The sequence below is a fragment of the Macrosteles quadrilineatus genome, unplaced genomic scaffold, assembly GCF_028750875.1.
Source record: "Macrosteles quadrilineatus isolate MER2022 unplaced genomic scaffold, UCM_ALF_1.0 Scaffold_3__2_contigs__length_128488019, whole genome shotgun sequence".
NCBI classification, from domain to species: Eukaryota; Metazoa; Arthropoda; class Insecta; order Hemiptera; family Cicadellidae; genus Macrosteles; species Macrosteles quadrilineatus.
In genome coordinates, this window is record NW_026542596.1 from 103,160,861 (window position 1) to 103,180,877 (window position 20,017).

Consider the following 20,017-nt stretch of genomic DNA (forward strand, 5'->3'; position numbering starts at 1 on the left):
CCGTTGCAGTCTCGACTGCAGCTTCAAATTTATAGCTTGAATGTTGCAATGTTGCTTTGCCTGTTTATCCGTTAGCTGTATGATATGAGTAGTTTTAAAACGTGTTATTTTTCATCTAAAGTCGATGATCACGAACCGGGCCAATCTTTGCCACTACTCCAGCTAATCCTAGAGCATATGTTGAAATACAGTTTACTGGATAATTTTCAAAGCATGTTAGAATGGGCTATGCTAATCGTTAGCTTTTTTGAAAATCTTCTGCATCCTTTCTCCATATCATATCTCTACCTTTCTGAAAGCCTGTTCCTCACGTTCTTGGGGATCATTAGACCCTTTCCAGACCCTTTAGAATTGCGATATGTTGTACAGTTTGTGTTTTTTATGGTGTGTAGCATTAAAGTCAATCGAGGGGTTTTACAAGGAATGTTGAGGACTGTTGATGCTAATGTACTTTTAAACTTTTTTTTCTTGTCATGAGAATAAACAAAATGCTTACTTAGTTGGGGTTGAATTTTCTTCAGAATAGGCTCAACATAGGCCAACAACCTTTATAATGTTCCTCAAAATTGTAACACAACTCAACACAAACTACGGTGTCACCTGATGATTCCTCAATCCCTGGAAGAAATGTCCTGATTCCGAAACTAACTCCCATCTCAAATCCAGATAGTACAGTTTCCATAACTTTCGCAACCCGTTAGTGGACAACTGACCAAACCCCGGAAAAGGATTTAAGATAAAAAGCAGTCTTATGTCACTTTGTAAAAATGAATCTCAAGTCTAGATCGCCCGAGCCAATTAATGGGCAAGTTTATGATGAAAGGCGATGTTTACGATGACTGTGCGGACTCTGAGATTAGCATTGGCATCCAAGGTAATTAATGAATTCCAGTATTGGGAAATGCGATACTATCCACGTCGCGCCGTGACATGTGTTCTGGCCTCTTGGTTGGAAAGCTAGATAAAGCTTGTGAAATAAACATGTCAAAGCTTTAGTAATTCCCTTGCTGAGTCTGAGGGGTCACTATAGTTTGTGTGGGAAGAGATTTTTTGAAGTTTGAGAGGGAACTTTATACTGATGTAAAGAAACTTTTATCGATGATCAGAAACAGGATCAATAGTTTTACTCTTCCATTCCCCTGCTCCAAAACTATATTTATTTATTCACTGTTTTTGATGCCGCATACTCATTGTTACATTACATTTTGGTCAAGATCTTACCAGCTGGGAAGCAGTTGATTGTTGAACAGCTGATCTGGTAACGAAGTCCAGACTAAAGCGCCGCCGACTGAGACATTAACTCAACCCAACAAACTCAAACCAGCTGTTATAATTACTGCTAGTCTCTAAATCATTCCAGACTGGAGTTTGTGCTGTGATTGGTGTAAACGGTCGTGTGACTTGACCTATCTCACGACGCTCAGAGTGTAGTGTGTGTTTAGCAAACAGTTAATTTGTCTTGTGGGGTTTCTGTATCTGCTTCTTCCTTACCACCGTGTCAATATTCAATGTATATGTTCATGTTACAATTTATCCTCGTACAAGCACAAGCTACTGTTAAGGTTATTGTGTACTGGTACCGTGTTGCCTTGTACAATATAATACAATGGGTATATACATGTGCAAAACCTACCGTTTTCCGGCTTCTGTTAGTTTGAAAATAATCCTTTTGATTCAAAACCTTGGGAGCCTGACAAAATAACCGGATGATAACATAAAACAGGTATCTTTTATACATTTAAATTTGAGTAACAGATATAAATATTGTCAAAAGAACAATTAATTTAAAAATCACCGAAGAAATTCTAGGTTTTAGAAGCCAATATTCAAAATTTTTTTTACATTTTTGGGGTTTTACGAGCGTAAACCTCTCTTTAAACTGTGGTCTAATCAAGAGATTTCACGGAAGAACAGGCTCACCCAAGAGATCAAAAATGTTTTTCATCGCAATAATTTTCTCACGCCTACTTACATCCGTCTCTCACACGCTGCAAATGTCACAGCCAGTCCGGCATCAATCAGGAGCTATTATCGGATTCCGACACAGACACATGTGGACAGGGCAATCTTACGACGTTCAGGTAGGTATATATATACCAGCAGGTGGTCGGTATTCTGTTATAAGAGTTAGATTTGGTGATTATTTCTTAATTTCATCCTTGGCTTTGACAATTTAACAAAGTTGTCGTATTTTTGTGTTTATGGTGGGAGCAAGACTAGCATCGGTACATCGGTAGTTGGTATATGGCTGGTTGGTATATATGTGGTTAGTATATTTGTAGTTGAAATATAGGTGGTTGGTATATTGGTAGTTGGTATATCGAAAGTTGATGTATCGTGGTGGTCGGTATCTGGTCAGTAGAGACGGTTAGTTAGATTATAGTTGGTATATCGATAGATGGTGTTTCGACGTACATGTGATTGGTATATCGGTACTCTCGGTACAGTATACAGTATCGGTATATAGTCAGTAGAGATGGTTGGTATAGTGATAAGGAGGTGGTACATAGATAGAGATGGTTAGTGATAAGGAGGTGGTACATAGATAGTTGGTACATCGATAGTTGGTGACTCGACGTGTCTGTGTTGGTATATCGGTACTGTTGGTACAGTAGTATCGGTATATAGTCAGTAGAGATGGTTAGTGATAAGGAGGTGGTACATAGATAGTTGGTACATCGATAGTTGGTGACTCGACGTGTCTGTGTTGGTATATCAGTACTGTTGGTACAGTAGTATCGGTATATAGTCAGTAGAGATGGTTAGTGATAAGGAGGTGGTACATAGATAGTTGGTACATCGATAGTTGGTGACTCGACGTGTCTGTGTTGGTATATCAGTACTGTCGGTACAGTAGTATCGGTATATAGTCAGTAGAGATGGTTAGTGATAAGGAGGTGGTACATAGATAGTTGGTACATCGATAGTTGGTGACTCGACGTGTCTGTGTTGGTATATCGGTACTGTCGGTACAGTAGTATCGGTATATAGTCAGTAGAGATGGTTAGTGATAAAGAGGTGGTACATCGATAGTTGGTGACTCGACGTGTCTGTGTTGGTATATCGGTACTCTCGGTACAGCATGGAGTATCAGTATATAGTCAGTAGAGATGGTTAGTGATAAGAAGGTGGTACATCGATAGTTGGTACATAGATAAACCGCAGAAGTATTCATAAATCGCAGAAGACGATGGGGGTTTTCTGCGATTTATCCAAAGCTTTCGATTGTGTGGACCATTCGATCCTCTTGGATAAACTTTTTCATTATGGTGTCAGAGGCATTGCTCTGCAGTGGTTCCGCTCTTTCTTGTCTGGCCGTTATCAAAAAGTTTCCATAAATAGTTCCTCAGGTCCGATCTCACCGTCCTACATGCTTTCTCAGCGAGGGGTTCCCCAAGGATGCATTCTCTCTCCTATTTTATTCCTATTGTATATCAATGATCTCCATTATGAAGGAAATGACTGTCACATGAATTTATTCGCTGACGATGTAGCACTTCTAATCAAGGCCCCAAATGCAACCAGCTTAGAGAACAGCTTCACTTCGGTCATCAAGAGCTTAAATAGTTGGTTTGAATACAATGGTCTTCTCCTTAACAAAGACAAAACACAATGTCTCAATTTTGGTCTGATTGGTTCGTCTCAGAATAGTCAAAGTAGTCCTGCAACGCAGCTCACTAATCCCTCATTTTGACCTTTGTCAACAGGAGTCAATTTCAACATCTAGGGCATTTCCATGACCACCGGACGAGAAATGGAGGCATCCTCTGTTACCCGAGGCACAGAACTGCGGCCTTTGAGAGGAGTCCGTTTTACAAGGGAATCGAATTTTTTAACAAATTGCCTCAGGCAATAAAATCCCAAGACTAGCCCTATTTAAGAGACACTTAAAATATTTTCTATGCTCAAATGCTGTTTGTTCCGTCCCAGAATTTCTAAGCCTATAATGTGTATATATTTAGATTCTCATGTTGTATGTTTTAGTTTTAGTTTGTAAATATTGACGTTGCATGATATTTGTTACATGTTATTGTATACAAATCTAATGTGCAAATAAACGATTTCATTTGATTTGATAGTTGGTGACTCGACGTGTCTGTGTTGGTATATCGGTACAGTCGGTACAGTATACAGTATCAGTAGAGATGGTTAGTGATAAGAAGGTGGTAAATGATAGTTGGTACATCGATAGTTGGTGACTCGGCGTGTCTGTGTTGGTATATCGGTACTGTCAGCACGGTATACAACACCGGTAGTCGGTGTATCGTGGTGGTCGGTATCAGTCAGTAGAGACGGTTACTTAGATATATAGTTGGTATATCGATAGATGGTGATTCGAAGTACATATGATCGGTATATCGATACTGTCAGCACGGTATACAACACCGGTAGTCGGTGTATCGTGGTGGTCGGTATCAGTCAGTAGAGACGGTTACTTAGATATATAGTTGGTATATCGGATTCGACGTACATGTGGTCAGTAATTCGGTACTGTCACCTGACTGTCAGCACGGTATACAACACCGGTAGCCGGTGTATCGTGGTGGTCGGTATCAGTCAGTAGAGATATGATCTCCACCTGGACGATGTTGAGTGCTGAGATTAGTCAACAGTCGTTTAAGCTTGTAAGAAATGTGCAAGGTTGACGTGTGCGTTTTATCAATGTTAGCATATTTATAGAGTGTCCTCGATGGGTTAATGGTAATCATTAATTTGTGTTAAGAGGAGTTTAAATAAATTGTATGTTCGTTGTTTTTCTTCATTCTAGCATGTTGGTATGGCGAATTTCATAGCTTTTCGTTTAGTAATCGCAATAATTTAAATTACAGTCTTGGAATGACATTAATACTAGGGACTCTTGGTTAGGTTCATATTCTGATGACAAACACGAATACTTTACTTTTAGTTTATCCATATCTATAATGTTTTCCGTAAATGGTACGGTAGCCCAGGTAGAATGGTATTTAGATAGTCTCAGAGTGTCCTCGATGGGTTAATGGTAATCATTAATTTGTGTTAAGAGGAGTTTAAATAAATTGTATGTTCGTTGTTTTTCTTCATTCTAGCATGTTGGTATGGCGAATTTCATAACTTTTCGTTTAGTAATCGCAATAATTTAAATTACAGTCTTGGAATGACATTAATACTAGGGACTCTTGGTTAGGTTGATATTCTGATGACAAACACGAATACTTTACTTTTAGTTTATCCATATCTATAATGTTTTCCGTAAATGGTACGGTAGCCCAGGTAGAATGGTATTTAGATAGTCTCAAAATCAGGAAACTTATTCAGATCAGTCATCATTTAGAAGTCTCTTCAATCATTGTTCAAAAAACTCACTCTAAATATCTGTTTTCAAATATCCTACAAAACCCTTAATAATCTTCGACCAAGTGACATTTCTTGTTCGTCGCCAGCTATGACAGAACCATACAACAAGCAGGACGTCTAATTATTCCGGAATGGATTCGCAGAGAGGTTCTTAATTTGGCCAGATCTGCAGCCATAAACATGTTTTATGGCCACCTTTGCGCCGCAGTAAACCCAGCTGTAAACCTTAAGACCGTAGAGATGCAGACTGTATCAGACCTCGGCCAGTCTGGAGACGACGTCTTAAAATAAAATGGTTAGAAATTCCTGTTGTACATGGTATATCGGTGTGGTATATCAGTTGGTATAACGGTGGATGGTGTACCAGTGGTATTGGGGGTAGCTGGTTTTATAAACCCGTAGTTGTGCAAAATAATATAATTTGTCGTTAAACCATCACTGGTTTAGTTTAATTTCCAAGACGAATGGCAAGTAGTTGTAAATGCTGTAAATGAACAGTGAAACCGTGATAAGCACATGCGCAATCCCACAGACTATAACATTTTTCAAGAAAACTTTGCCCAATACTGATCGACTTGCGGTGTCTGCAGACAGGGGTTGCTCACCAGCAAACATATTTCAAAAATCATAACCCAATTACTATATCCAATTATGGCGTTCACAGTTGGTAATTTTCACTCAATCACACCGCGAAAGCATCGGTATCTCGATTTCGCTCAATTAATCGAGCGGTAACGTGTGAACTGCGCTGTGTCGTTTACAAGTGTCTGTCTACCGCGGCGGTGGCGGTGGCGGCAAAGTCACCAGGGAATGTGAGGGAAGGCATAATGAGAGTCATGGAATACCTGCCTTCGATACACTGCCGTCCGTGCTAATTGACAGAAGAAACCGTAGAAACCCTTCGCCGATGCCTACGTCGACAACTGTGTACTTTGTAGTGTTCGATCTCCTGCTACAGTGTTTTAAGTCCAGATGGATGTGAAAATGATCGGTGTGATTCCAAACATGGTGTCATAGAAAAATAACTGTTGGTAAAGGTACTACTGTATATCACTTCAGTAAAAATGTATTGTAGGAAGTTAAAGTGGCGAATACGAATTTGTTAAATCATTTAGAGTCCATAGGGATTTTGAGGTTGAGTTGTTTCATAAGTAACTAAGTTCTCTTTTGATTTGCATTTTTAGATTTTAGTTATGAACAAAAACAAATTCATGTGTGTGTAAGGAGTTACGATAATCTTTCTAAAACTGCCCGTTTTGATATTCGTAACAAACGTGTGTATGTCACTAGCATATATTTGAATGGGTTCGTACTAGGGAAAAGGAGTTCAGGGATGTGGTTGGTCTTCAAAAAGTAATAAACATTTAACTTGAATCAAAGTGCAAATTCCCCTTTATTATGAATCTCTTCCAGTAAAAGGTGACATATAAACAGGAGACCTCTTTTTTCAGATTGTCTGATGAAGGAGGAATTCAACTTATTTCTCGTGAATAATTTGCTTCAACGATTGAATGTGTAATCAGTTGAAGGGTTCTCCCACATTCAGTGAAACTCTTGACAACACATTCACCTGGTGCAGTACAATGAAAGGCGCGATCCTTTCACAAGTCACCCGACATGTGGGCCGACATTGTCCACATAAATAAAACAAACGCGTCTAATTACGCGAAAATAAACGAACTCGATCGGGTAGGAGTGACTTTCAAAAACGGGTTCGTGAGAGGTCCGTCCGTATTAGGCAATTTGGAAGTGGGTCGCTTCCCTCGCTTCTGGTCTTGGCGGTCACGGAGCTGCATAAAATATAAGAGCTTTTAAAGTGCAGTCGATAACTTGGCTAATTGGGGAAGCAGTTCGTCAGCTACATGTAAATGAAGTGATAAGTCGGTGATTGGTCCAGGTTGTCGCGTGTGTGGTATCATGTCTGAGGAACTGGAGGTGTTTAATGCGTGGTTAATTACTAGAAAGCTATTGGCGAAGTGATACGTGATTTGAGGATTCAGAGAAAGTTGAATAAAAAGACTAAGGTTGAGGATGTGATTTGGCGTCAGACTCAGTTACAGAAACTGTATCTATGAGTCTGACGCCAAAGTCTTAGTCTTCAGAACAATCTTTTGAAGCAGTACAGCTCAGTTGAATATGTTACATATTTTAAAAATATACTGTGTTTTTTTTAGCAAAAGACTTAACCTGTTTCTAAGCAAAAGACTTCTGTTTCTTAGCTAAAGTTAAGTTAGTGTGGACTTGATAGAGTTAAGTTGAATCTTTGGGATCTGTGTTTTCTTCTTTCATGAACATTTCTTCGTTTCTTCTTTCGTGGTGCGTAGCCCACTACAACAACTAAAAGTCCTCTTCAAAGCAACCAAAGTGCAAAGCAAAGTTTCTGAACGCAACCAGGAAGGTATTCATCTTGTTTATGATATATCTTGTAATAAAATAAGTTTTTCTTTTGTTTATAAAGTAACGATCTAAACTGTTCTAGTTTTGGCCAAACCAAAAAACTTGCTAACACACCGGAGTTCGGTACAATGACTTTTAAATGTACTTTAAGTATACAGTATTGATTATGTGTGGTATAGTAGCTTTTCTTAAACTTCGTTCTCTAACAAGTCAAATTGTACCTTAAATACTTAAATGGCAAAATAAGTTGAAATCTACAGAAAACATTTTAGCGTCTGAGCTACTGAAAAATGTCTTTACCTGCTCATGCATCTAAAAATGTTTATCTAATACCCCAACACACCAAGCATAAGACGAGCTAAAATTGGTAGTGTAGTTAGTAACTTCTAAAACCATAATCCAAAACAGCCAAAGAATGTGATAGAGATTTAAACTTTTCAATCTTGTCCAACATAACCATGTAGGTACTACAGAGAAGATAACTTGTCCCCCAATTAGTCTAGCTCATTGCCCTATTTCACCATGTAAACCCACCTCTGTCACAACGTAAAACAATGGTTCTGATACGTTTGAGCCTGTATTTTCCCAAATCACCCTGACAACCCGGAGCAGCGTGTCCGCAGCAGCGCGGTCATTGTTCCGCCAGTGTTAACCGCGTGCTCCAGGATTTATGAGTGCGCGGTCTAGATGAAGAAATTCTCTTGGAAACGAACGTTTAGACAATTACCTCTCCAGACCTGTCATCAGTGGCGTTTACAGCACACCGGGCGCCTCCTTAGACCCATAATTAAAACTAAGCAAAATTATATTCTACATTTACGACTTTACCTTAGCGTTTTATAAGTTGTTCGCCAATCGGCCTGTTCCAGCCAGCCTGATTGCAAGACTTTAACACTTCCACTGCTTCATTCCTCTTTCCTCCTCATCTGGGGTTTGGTTCATCTCGGTTCTGTCCTTCGCCTTGTCTTGTTTGTTGGTTGTGTGAACTTTCATTCTCTACATTCATCGAAATTTCCCTGTGCATGTAAACGACCACCTGCAAGGTATAGGGGTTTGTTCCATACATGAAGGTCATTTCCATCGAATCAATCAACGGGAGGGTTGTCAGTTGTTTCTTCATTCAGCGGAACCTAAATGTCGTCAACGATTGATACAAATTTTTAGTTTTTTACACCTAAGATTTCATAGCCGAAGTCATTGATTTTTTGGTGGCAACCATGGCCTACTTCAAGTATTAACTGGCATCAAATTGGATTTACAACTACTATCGTAAGAGTAATCAATTATGTTGATGACTTTCGAAATCACCTGACAGAAGAAAATCACACAGATCCTGGAGGCATACCTTCTCACAAACAAAGCTTACGGTACCGCTTTTCCCAATCTGCCAAACGACTTCCATCCCAGAAGATGACGGGTACCGAGTTATTGGGAGCCATCTGTCGGCGCCTTTGTCAACTGCAGTTCCAATGGAGACATTACCACTGCGCAGCTCTGTGATTGCGCAGCTCCGCCGAACTAATTAACGCATGCGCAATGGCGATTTGAATAAAAACTGGAGGATCGGTGACGGATGCTAGGCGACGCGTAATTAACTTCTTCCGTTCCTTTCTCACGAGACAGTTAATCATTCGACAGCTGTGATAATGTTGGCGATTACGTAGAAGGCTTGATCAATGATCCGACCAGTAATTGATGCACCGCTGGAAACGCTAAGTATGAATGTGTGTAGAAATTCACTCGTAATTGGATTCTTGCTATTAATTAATGGCTGGTAATCGTGAATTGTCAAAGTTGTAAGTGTAAAGTGTAGCAGTGTAATTAGTTTAGTTTAATGATGGAAAGGTGGACTAAGGTTATCTATCAAGAACGAAGGCATGATAAAAGAACGTTTAATTATAAATATATGGCACCAATTTTATATTTTGAATTATGTTCAAGAAAATGTTCTATTTTTAGTGTTGATTCAATTTTCTTTGTTAAACTTGTGAAGCTAGGCTTAATTTACTTTCCACTGTGAAAATGATCAAGTATATTAACTTTGATAACACCTAGTCTTGAGATCGAGAATACTCCATGGTCCATTAACATAAAAGAATGTTAAATTAAACATTATGTTTTTAATTATCCATAAACAGAATAAAATCAGCAATACACATCAATCAACGAACAAATCAAATTGCCATAAACTATTCCATCATTACAAGACTGTCTCCATCCACTTGTCTTATCAGTTGGGGTTTTTCAGTGAACATAAGAGCGACGTCAACACTTGCGGTTTCTTTCAAGGTGAAAAAATCGACCGAATGATAAATTGTGTCCCACGAGGGGCTAAGTGAAGGTAAACGGAGCGTGAAAACACCGGCTATTGTTGCGTTCCCATCGCAGGGTCTGGGCAAAGTGACGTAGAGAGGACAGACGATTAGGAGCTGAGGGAATGTGGAGGATCGTGATATGGTGGAAGGTACAGAGACGCTGACGGCTTGGAAATATGGGCAATGCCGTGGAGAAGATGAAGGACATTTGATGGAAATGTGTGTACCATGGAAACAGTTCTATTCTTATAGTTCATTCGATTGAGAACAGACTGGAGTATGGTGAGAAGGGTGTATCTTGCAGATATTTGAAAAGAGGACGCATGATTCTCAGCGTTGTAGTGTGGGTGAGGACTCATGGATTAGGAGAGGCAATAAACTAGAGTGAAACATCTATAGTACCGTAATCTTATGAAGCTTATAATGAAAATAAGGATAAGTATCATACGTAAAGGCAGCATGTGCTTATACCGATGTTTGTTACTTAAGACACCCATTTTGTAACTACATTAGTTTGTTAACATGAAGGGGAAAACCCAGCAGAAGTTTTACATTTTCGTGTTTATGCATTTTTAAGTAAATGTGCATACGATTTCTGTGGAGGGGATTATTCTTTAGTATTTACTGGAGATCAATATAAAATTACAATTATGAAAAAGTCACTGTAACTCCATTGGACACAAATTGGTTATTGATGAATAGGCAAACAAACTATTGATCAAACTTGACAATAAACAACAATGTTAATGGGAGGGAGGGGGCTTGGAAGTAGGTGAAACTCCCAATTTGACGCCCCCGAGCAAAAACGAGAAAATAAAAAGTCGCACAGGTAAAAACGCCCGACGTGTTAAATCATCGACAAACTAGCAAACCACAACAATCGCTAATCCGGCAGCAAAAAGTAATCCGGCGCCCGGTCCGTAGTAACAAAAACAAGTGTGTTTACAAACACGGAGCAAAAACAAAAAGGATGGCTTGGAGTAAAAAAAACTATCTCTACGCCGACTACCGTTACTTCGGTACTCCCAAAAAACTAGGACCAAAAACGAGGACTAGAATTAAAACTGTGAATGTTGGCGTAGGTTAGTGCCGAGACCGGAATGGTTTTTGTAAGTCACTGTTGCATAATCCGAGGGCTATTTTTTGTTGAAGTGAGTATCCAGCCACAATTAGGGCATTGGAACCTGAAAGACCTGTTCATCTGAGGACCTGTTCATCTTGCCGATTTATCGATACACCTATAACAGCTGAAGTTTGTCATGAGCCTCAAGCTTTCTACCACCCCTGACGTAGTGAAGATAACTATTAACACCATTGCTAAAAGACTTCTTCATTTTCTGTGGACCTGATCATATGAGACGCTGTTAATAATGCCGATACCCTTACACATCGAGTTTGTCATAGTCAGTGGAACGCCTGTCAAACCGCTGTTGCATAGTTATATCATTTTATACAATAATTATACTATAATTATAATTATAATTATATTTATACAATAATTTACTCGATAAACAGATAAAAAGATAGGACGTCACGAGAACATCCATGAAAATCCTTGAACATTCATCTTCAGTCTAAATATTGTTTTATGAAATTTTTTAAAGGCTAAAAAGGTTTTGACTGATGTACTGATTTGTTTAGGACGAAACTGTGCAGCTGATACTATCATCCCAATATAGACGAACTAACTACTTGAAAAGCTACTACTCGAAAGCTAAAATTAAACACGCAACCTTTCGCGGTTTACTCTTAAAACCAAGCTAATGGTTGCACTTGTCTTTGGAAATGTATTCCTTCATCAAACTGTTTCCAGGACGATTGAGTATGATAGTTAGTTTATTTTATATATTTGGAATTCAGGTTTAATGATGACGATGTAAAGTCGAATTCATTATGCTACGCACGATATCCAGCCTTGATCATGCGGGGTTTAATTTCGAAACGGCTCAGTGAGGTAAACAAAAGACGCCAGCACCTGCTTCTGAGCTAGTTTGGTGTCTTTCTTTCATTAGTAACGCCATATGCCTTCCAGGAATTTTATAGTAATTGTGTTTGAGTGATATGTGAAGAGAGTAGAGCATGAAACAGTGATAATTGTTTGTATGGTCTATGGGTGTAATTATGTGGTATGGTCTTGGTTTCTGATTGTTTTAAGAAATGACATAATTAATGAATTCCAGGGAAGCTTTCAAAAGTTATATTTGTTTCAAAATTTTCGTCAACCTCTTCAAATCGTAGACAGAAATAGTCTTTTTAGGCCCTCATTAAAAAAGGCTATAAAATAGTGATTTGGAAGATCATTACATAGTCAAACTCTATGTTAGTGGTAGTTTCACTCTTCGGCTGTATCACTTTTGTTCCGCGGTTGAAGGCTAATTTTTTCACATCACTTTTGTTCCGAGGGTCAGCAGGTAGATTTCGGGACCGGTCGAAACATCACTTTTGTTCCGCGGACATCTCTCTTGTTCCGTGAGAGAGGAGGCTGTACTCTCCCTCCCCCAAACCCTCTCTTTTGCCCTCCTCCTAACTATGTCTTTCATAAGGGCTTTAAAACTCGTTAAATTAAAATTTTCTCATTAACAAAAATATCAATAGTGTAAATAATTCAACCTAACCTGACCTATGAAACAAAGAATTAGGAATAGCGCGAAAGAGAGGATTTGGGGGAGGGAGAGTGCAGCCCCCACTCTCGCGGAACAAGAGTTATGTCCACGGAACAAAAGCAAGCTACCATTTGAACCCCGGAACAAAAGTGATGTGAAGAAATTAGCCTTTATCGGCGGAACAGAACCGACACACGGCATTCTGCTAACCATTAATAATTGATCACCTATCGACCACTCACTCCCCTTACAAATACACGGAAGGATTAACTCTTTAAGTAATGCAAGCTTATAATTACAATATTTAAAATTTTAAATACTAATAGTGATTACTTTCTGTTAATTTTTTGCTTCAGTTTTCAAAACAAATATCAAGAGTTTTTTTTTTATAATCAGGTTTTACTCCGCAAAAGGCCTTCAAAAACTTCTCGAAACACAAAGTTCTTCATTGCCATCTTAAACGCTTTTTCGTCTTATTGTAACAAATACATGCCTTGCGGGTCTAAAGTAGACTTTTTACTACATAGGGCGTAAAAAGAGTGTTTAGGCCATGTGGAGTAAAAATCAGCTGTTGTCAACTCAGTAGTAAATTTTAATTGTAAACAAAATTGCATCGAAAGTATGTATCGATTGTTAAATTGATTAGAGTTAATTGTTGCCTTATTGTAAATAGTTGACATATCGATTGTATAATGCACACTAACAAATTCTTAATAGATGAAACGATTGAATCACTGAACAGCTGATAGTTTCCATTTGGAAATTAAATTAAAAACAAGTAAGAAGTTTTGAGAGATTATCTTTAGTTTTGTTCAAACATAGTTTGAAAGTAGTAGTTTCCATAGTTTGTTCAAATAATGGTACAATATGACGAAAAATATAGTTCCTCACACGGGGAATTTTCAACCCGTGAAAAATATATTATAATTTCCACACGTATTTAATTTAATTTAATAATTCTTCAACAACTTAACCAAAAGCACAACCAAACGGCCTAGTGAGTGCATAATTTACATACCTTGTCCAAATTAGCATAATGCAATCAATTAATGGCCTTGATGCCTACTTCTAAGGGCATTCCTGTTACTTTTCCTGGACCCTGCTTGTCCATACTGGATGCCGGCCAATTACAAGTGTATAATGTGGACTTCTCTCAAACACCCGCATCGACTTTCCATCCACAGCTCGTTAGGATAACTGACAATTAAACACCTTTCACGTGTCTCGCGTTTGGCAAGATTTTTGGACGTCTCCAGGTTTCTCCGTCAATCGTTAACGGTTCGGTCCAGTTGAAATGATATCGGGTTGATTGAGCGAATATTTTAGCAAAACTTGGGTGTGGATTGAGGAAAGTTCGATAAGTAAGGAAAGTCTTTTCGTGTGAGAGCAAAGTTTTAAAGAAATTATGTTTGGTTTGTGGGTGTAGTTAAACAGCAGAATTGCGATTAAAATAAATTTCATGATGGCCACTGGATCGTTGAAATTAGCACTAATAAGGTTTATGTTACCTGGCTTCTGTCTCTGATCCACGGTAGTTTTGAAAAAATGAATTTGCAAAAAGGATTCAGGTAAAATGATGATTGGTCGCAAGTTTTAAAGTTTCGTTTGTACCCCAGGCATATATGATATTGCTATTTGTTTTAGTATCAAGCAATCATAGAGTGGGCCGGTGCAGCACAGGGAACATCCTACTGTAAAATGTAAATCGCAATTAATTTATTATTACGTTATTCCGAATTTATAATCACGATTTTTTACGAACTTGTATTGTAATTATAAGTTCAGAGCCTGTTACATTTAATACAAGTACCAGGGAGCTTTGCTCGGGGAACTTTATTAGTATACTCTGAGAGTGTTCTTTGGTCAATGTCATCTGACCCAAAAATATTGTATTGCAGTCTGTTTGACTTCTGTTAAAATAATATCGTTGATTGAAATGATGTGAAAAAGGTTTCTTTTTTTTGTTTGAAGCCCGTTAACTGCCTAAACTATAAAACTATGCCTATAGCTTTGGAATAAAAACAACTAAAACTAATTTATTGACGTTCGTGTAATGCTACTTACTATCATTATCTACCCAAATCTATGAACAAATTGCCAATGCCAGTTTTGTACTTAAAAGTCAGAGTTATTGACCTTTGTTTACTAAAGACTATGAGAATTACCAACTTTATGCAAAGCCAGGGTTGCTGACGTAGCAGTCGTTTGTACCATCCATACCTCATTCGGGTCAACAAGTTAGCACTTACACGCAGTAAATTCATTTAACTTAAAACATTATTCGTGACACCATCAATCTTTTATCTCCCAACCCTCTACACCCTCTTGTAACAGCTCATGCCGTCATATATGTCGCAGACCGGTGTAGCGGTCATTCGTTATCCCGAGTGATAAATGATATATCGCAGCTTATTTGCAAGTTGTCCACTCCGATTACTTCGTACCGTGGACGGTCGACACGTCGTGTCCAGCGGACCGAGGGGCTGTCAGCGCGATCACGTCCACGGCCCGGTGGAGGCGGTGGTGCGATGGCGCGAACTGTGGGAAGCGATAACGCGGGAAAAGACAGATCGGCGCTGTAAGAGTGTTGGCATTTGTAAATGTGTGTTAATTAAACACTACTCCTCCGTTAATAATGGACGGATTTGCAAACGATGTGACAAAAATAAGTATTTTTTGTGTAGACGCCACCTTTTACCAATTCCTGTAATACACGTCTTCGGGCTTTGCCCCACAGGTAATCAAAATCCCAATTCACTTCTTATGGAGAAAATTTACTAAACCAGCTGTTTAGCAAATCTTACTTGAGTGGAATTTGACAAGTGTCATGATATTTTGTTGTTACAAGTTGTGTGTACATGTTGTTAGTTGAATATAAACAAACAACACATGGTTTAATATAAAGCAAGTACTTATTGGGTTGGAAAAATAAATAAATATTAGAATTCAATAATATCTTCCGTAGTTGAATAAAATGCCTGCCACGAAAAACAAGAGTTAGTTTTGAAAACCGTAGAAGACGAAGTCCGTGACCTTCATCGATTTAGACTAAAAGATGAGACTAATGATGAACGCCACATTGAGAGATCCAGGGTCTCATTCTCTTGGACCCATGATCAACATATGCAGATTTTGTGATGCATCATATTCCATCTTCTCTACGTTCTCTTCCCATGGCGAGGCACGGGCAGAACAACTAGTGTTAAATAATACCTATGGATATAGATGTTATTTTCAACTCGTAAAACTTCGAGGTCAAAGTCCTGCACCATGTTTACGCAATATAAAGAGCTCCATCGTGAGTGTAAAACTTAGAAACTTGGTGGTTACAATGATTGAAGGATTCCGGTTCGATCCTGAGTAAAGTAGCTTTTTAGGCTAACAAAGACAAAGTTCTAGAAAAGCACTTCCTCAGTGGTAGCATGGCCCACTGATAAAATAAGACAAACCTTGCTATATCAAAATTAATCTTTTCATTACCTCACCAATCTATTACACCAGAACTTGTAAGATACCAAACTAATATGAACCCATTTTAAGGACATTTTCCTAATTTCTGTATAAAGTTTAAAAACATTTCCTTGTGCTAATCAGATGACTGCCAAACTATGCATAACGTATTTATTTCCATGTTGCTAACTCATTGTTGGTATGTTCCAGAAGGCCGCCTTCGTGTGGGAGGGCGCGGGAGGCCAGCACGGCGGCGGCGGTAGTGCCGGGGTGTCCGGGGCCCACGGCAAGTGTGGAGGGCCTGCGGGAGGCCAGGGACAGGGCAACCTCGTCCACTGGATGTCCGTCATGGCTGAGCACATGAACAACGTGGGCACCAACCATCACGATGGCATCCACTACATGGCGTGGAACGGAGGAGTGGAGGTAAGCAGTTTTGCGAAAAGCCAATCAAAATGTTCTAACTCAGCAGCAAATCTTTGGGGATATAGCACCTGCGGGAATAGCACTTCTTCTCAGAGAGACCCAGACAATATAGCTGAAAAAACTAACAATATAATTGGAACTATAAAGTATCTTGAATGTAAACGTAGTTTGAAGTTTCTGGGAAGTCTTGAGGCTATCTCCTAAAACACATTTTAATAATAAGAGAACTGGATTTTATTAAATCAATGTATCCTTGGTAAAAATGTAAATCATACAAATGATCTCGTACATATATTTTATTCGTGACTAAGCAATCTATGCATAGCTGATCTCAATAATAAGTGTACCTTGAAGGCAATCGTTATTTACATACGACATGGAGTCCTTGCACTAAAATATCAATAGTGTAAATATTAAAACCATATTTCAAATTCTCGATTGTAAATCAAAAGTTACAATTTAAAGAGCAGCATTCATCTAGATCATTTAGCACACACAAATCACTCCACAAATAATTCTAGATGACCTTCAGATTATCGTGCATCTAAATTTTACGCTAGCAATTATTTTCAATGCAACACAACGTTGAGATTTATGTCAGTTGGTTTTCCTTATTCCCCAACGTCTCGAACGTTTGAGACAGGTCCGTTATCAATATCTCACTGAAGGCTGCAGTCTTGAGCTTGTCTAGCAACACATTATGCGGAGTACCTTGAATTGCACATAAACGCAGCCAACACATGTTGACCTATCTAGAATTGCCGCTAAAGTTGTAGACAACCCGTATCGTTGCAACTGTGTGCCAAACGACCGTGTCTTCGGAACTAGTTTGCAGAGCCAAATGAAACTTGCTTTCGAGAATGTGGCTCTATTCAAGACCAAGGCGGGTTGAATCAAATGATGATTCCGGAACAGGTAAAGTTGTGTAACATGTCCCACATTGGAACTTTCCCGATCATTGCCATAACCCAACCTTGGCCCCGCTTCACTTTCTTCCAATGAAACCTGCTCTTCGGTCAAGAGCAAGGAAGTCCTCTTGGTCTTGTTCTTCAGCAGGTTCTTGTACCAAACAGGAAAGCCGATTGTGAGGTTGTTCAACTTTTTGTTTACCTTCTACAAATTGATTCTCTTTTTTCCTTAATTTCTGGAAAACCATTACGCTATGAGTGAGTCCTTGGGTGCGTGTATATGTTTGATCAATTTAGCGTCTTTGTTAAAACAAATTGTTGATGTAATATTGGATAAACTGCTAGAATTGTCTCTTATATTTGTTGAAATGAATTTTATTTTGTTTTGCTCTTTCTATGGAAAAAATGTGTCGAATAGAATAATGTGCGTCATGCAGCATGCAATTTTTGGAAGAACGTTTTATCCATAGATAGATATGGATCCAGATCCTGTACTACTTTTATTTAAAAAACAACTCAATTAATTGCAAAACCTTTCAGCAGAGCTTTTCTCGTCATTAATTAAACAATTGTTCGGGAATTACAAGAAATTTTTACAATGCAGAAGTAATTAGACAAAATATCTTCCAGGTTAAATTTGAATTGAAGAAATAACGAGGTATATTCAAGTAGAATTATCTTCCATGGATCATTCCTACACACATTTCGCAACTGGTTTATTGGGGATCGATTTCGCCCCAGTGTTGATATTATTTTATGCAAAGTGTCGCAAGGGTTGGTGGAGTGGCTGGGAACCCAAGATGTTTGTTTTGTCGCTGCGGCCCGATGAGCTATTAGGACCAATCGGCCATCAATATTCAAACATGCGGTTATCATTGTGAGGCCATGGACGCCTGCTGAGCGACGACAGCTGGCGTACCTAGACTACCTAGGCTCTGTCTCACGGCATGCTGATGTGAACACTTCAATGTCAGACATGACGGATCAATAGTGATATCTTCATGAGGGGTTGTTGGAATACATTTTGCTAATGGAAAACGGGAGAGAATTTTAAATTCCTGTAGTCAACGTTGTGGTAGTTGTGCAAAATTGAAATATAGCGTTTCAGGGTATTGGGAGTTTCCGCATTTGTTCACAGATTTATCATAATTTCTACTAAATAGTGACGTCTTTGCAAATCTTACAATATATTCTCCTGCGTTACGTGAAAATTATACTAACGCATTTACCCTACTGTTTATGTATTGTCCTCTTTTGTTTTAATTTATGTACATTTTCAATAATTCTAATCGATAAATTGTCAGCTCACTCATGGAATCTTTACGAATTTACTAACTACTTGTATGACTAGTTTTCTGTCGTTAGAATAAATTTACAGTAAGTTAGTCGGTTACACATGGTCACCGTACAACCGTATATACGTTACGTTCAACGACACACAACGGCGCATGAAATCCCAACCCTTCGAGCCCGCGTAAAAACCATAGTTTTTCCCTCGTTTTTTCTCACCGCCCCTGAGTGGCAGTATCCGTTGGTATGCAAAAACCGGTAGAAAACAATGCTAGACCGAGATCCTCCTCTATATAATTAAACCGCTTTTATTACAGGTCGTATCGTATTTAAATATGCCAAACCGGTATTGTCCGAATGCAAAGTGCTGCGTAGAACAATGAGGTAGCTCAAGAAGCGCTCGCGGGATGATAGTCACTCTTTTGTTTACACTTCACCCCAACTTTATTAATGAAGGATTCCCCTACTGAGTCGTCCCGTTTGTTTTTTACCCTCGCCGTACCTGTTCGCCTGGGGTGGTGTGGTCACACTGGATGCAAATGCAGGTTTTTTCTCACTAGACTCGGCATTGTTCTTGCGGGTCTTTAAGCCCGTCTGTCAGGTAGCGGTGCATCACAAAAACGTCCTAAGCCGTTCTCGAGAGGGTTAAGCATGCAAATTATGTTTTTATTCGTTTGAAATAAAGGAAGTTTGGCTGGGTGTGTATGTTTTGCCTAATAGTGTGGGGTCGCTTTTTTGTCTTTGACGGTGACGACCAATGGGACGCTCGTATCTGTGGGAACTCTCCGGTAACGAACGGATGGTAATCCTCGCTTTGTCCTTGTAGATAAATGAGAGATGTACGCAAATTAATCGTACGGATATAAAATATTCTAATCTCGTCTCTCGCTTCTCCCCGTCGCTGTCGTCGGAACCGGCGGTTGTTGGAGATCTTCCTAAAAAACCAAACTTCCGTTAAGAAGCTGTTGCATAAAATTAATTCTGACTGTCCGTGTCAATCGATGGATCTAGGAATTCAACTGTAAATCTGACGGATTGAAGGAAGCGGGTTTCTATTTACAGTTAATACGTTAATATGGACTACTTTACTAAATAACTCGTTTAGCGTAAGCCAAATTCAATATTAATTTGGCATAACGTTAATTTTGAGTTTCTCTATTTTATGAAACAATAAATGACTCACAATAGATGTTAATTTAATTGAACCTGTTTTTGAACTTATCTTGTCATTTATGGTTCACTCAGAGAGTTTATATCCCAGTAATTATTACCATGTCTTTTGTTTTCTATATAT

The 20,017-nt window shown here is 38.8% G+C and overlaps 1 protein-coding gene across 2 annotated transcripts in view; it reads left to right on the forward strand.

The window, feature by feature from the left end:
• LOC128990965 (zinc finger protein rotund-like) overlaps positions 1-20,017 on the forward strand; it is a 250,005-nt gene that overhangs the window by 89,126 nt on the left and 140,862 nt on the right. For both annotated transcript variants that reach the window (XM_054413649.1, XM_054413650.1), the window contains exon 2: positions 16,310-16,525. In XM_054413649.1, coding sequence (XP_054269624.1) covers positions 16,310-16,525 — 216 coding nt within the window. The remainder of the gene's footprint in view (positions 1-16,309; positions 16,526-20,017) is intronic.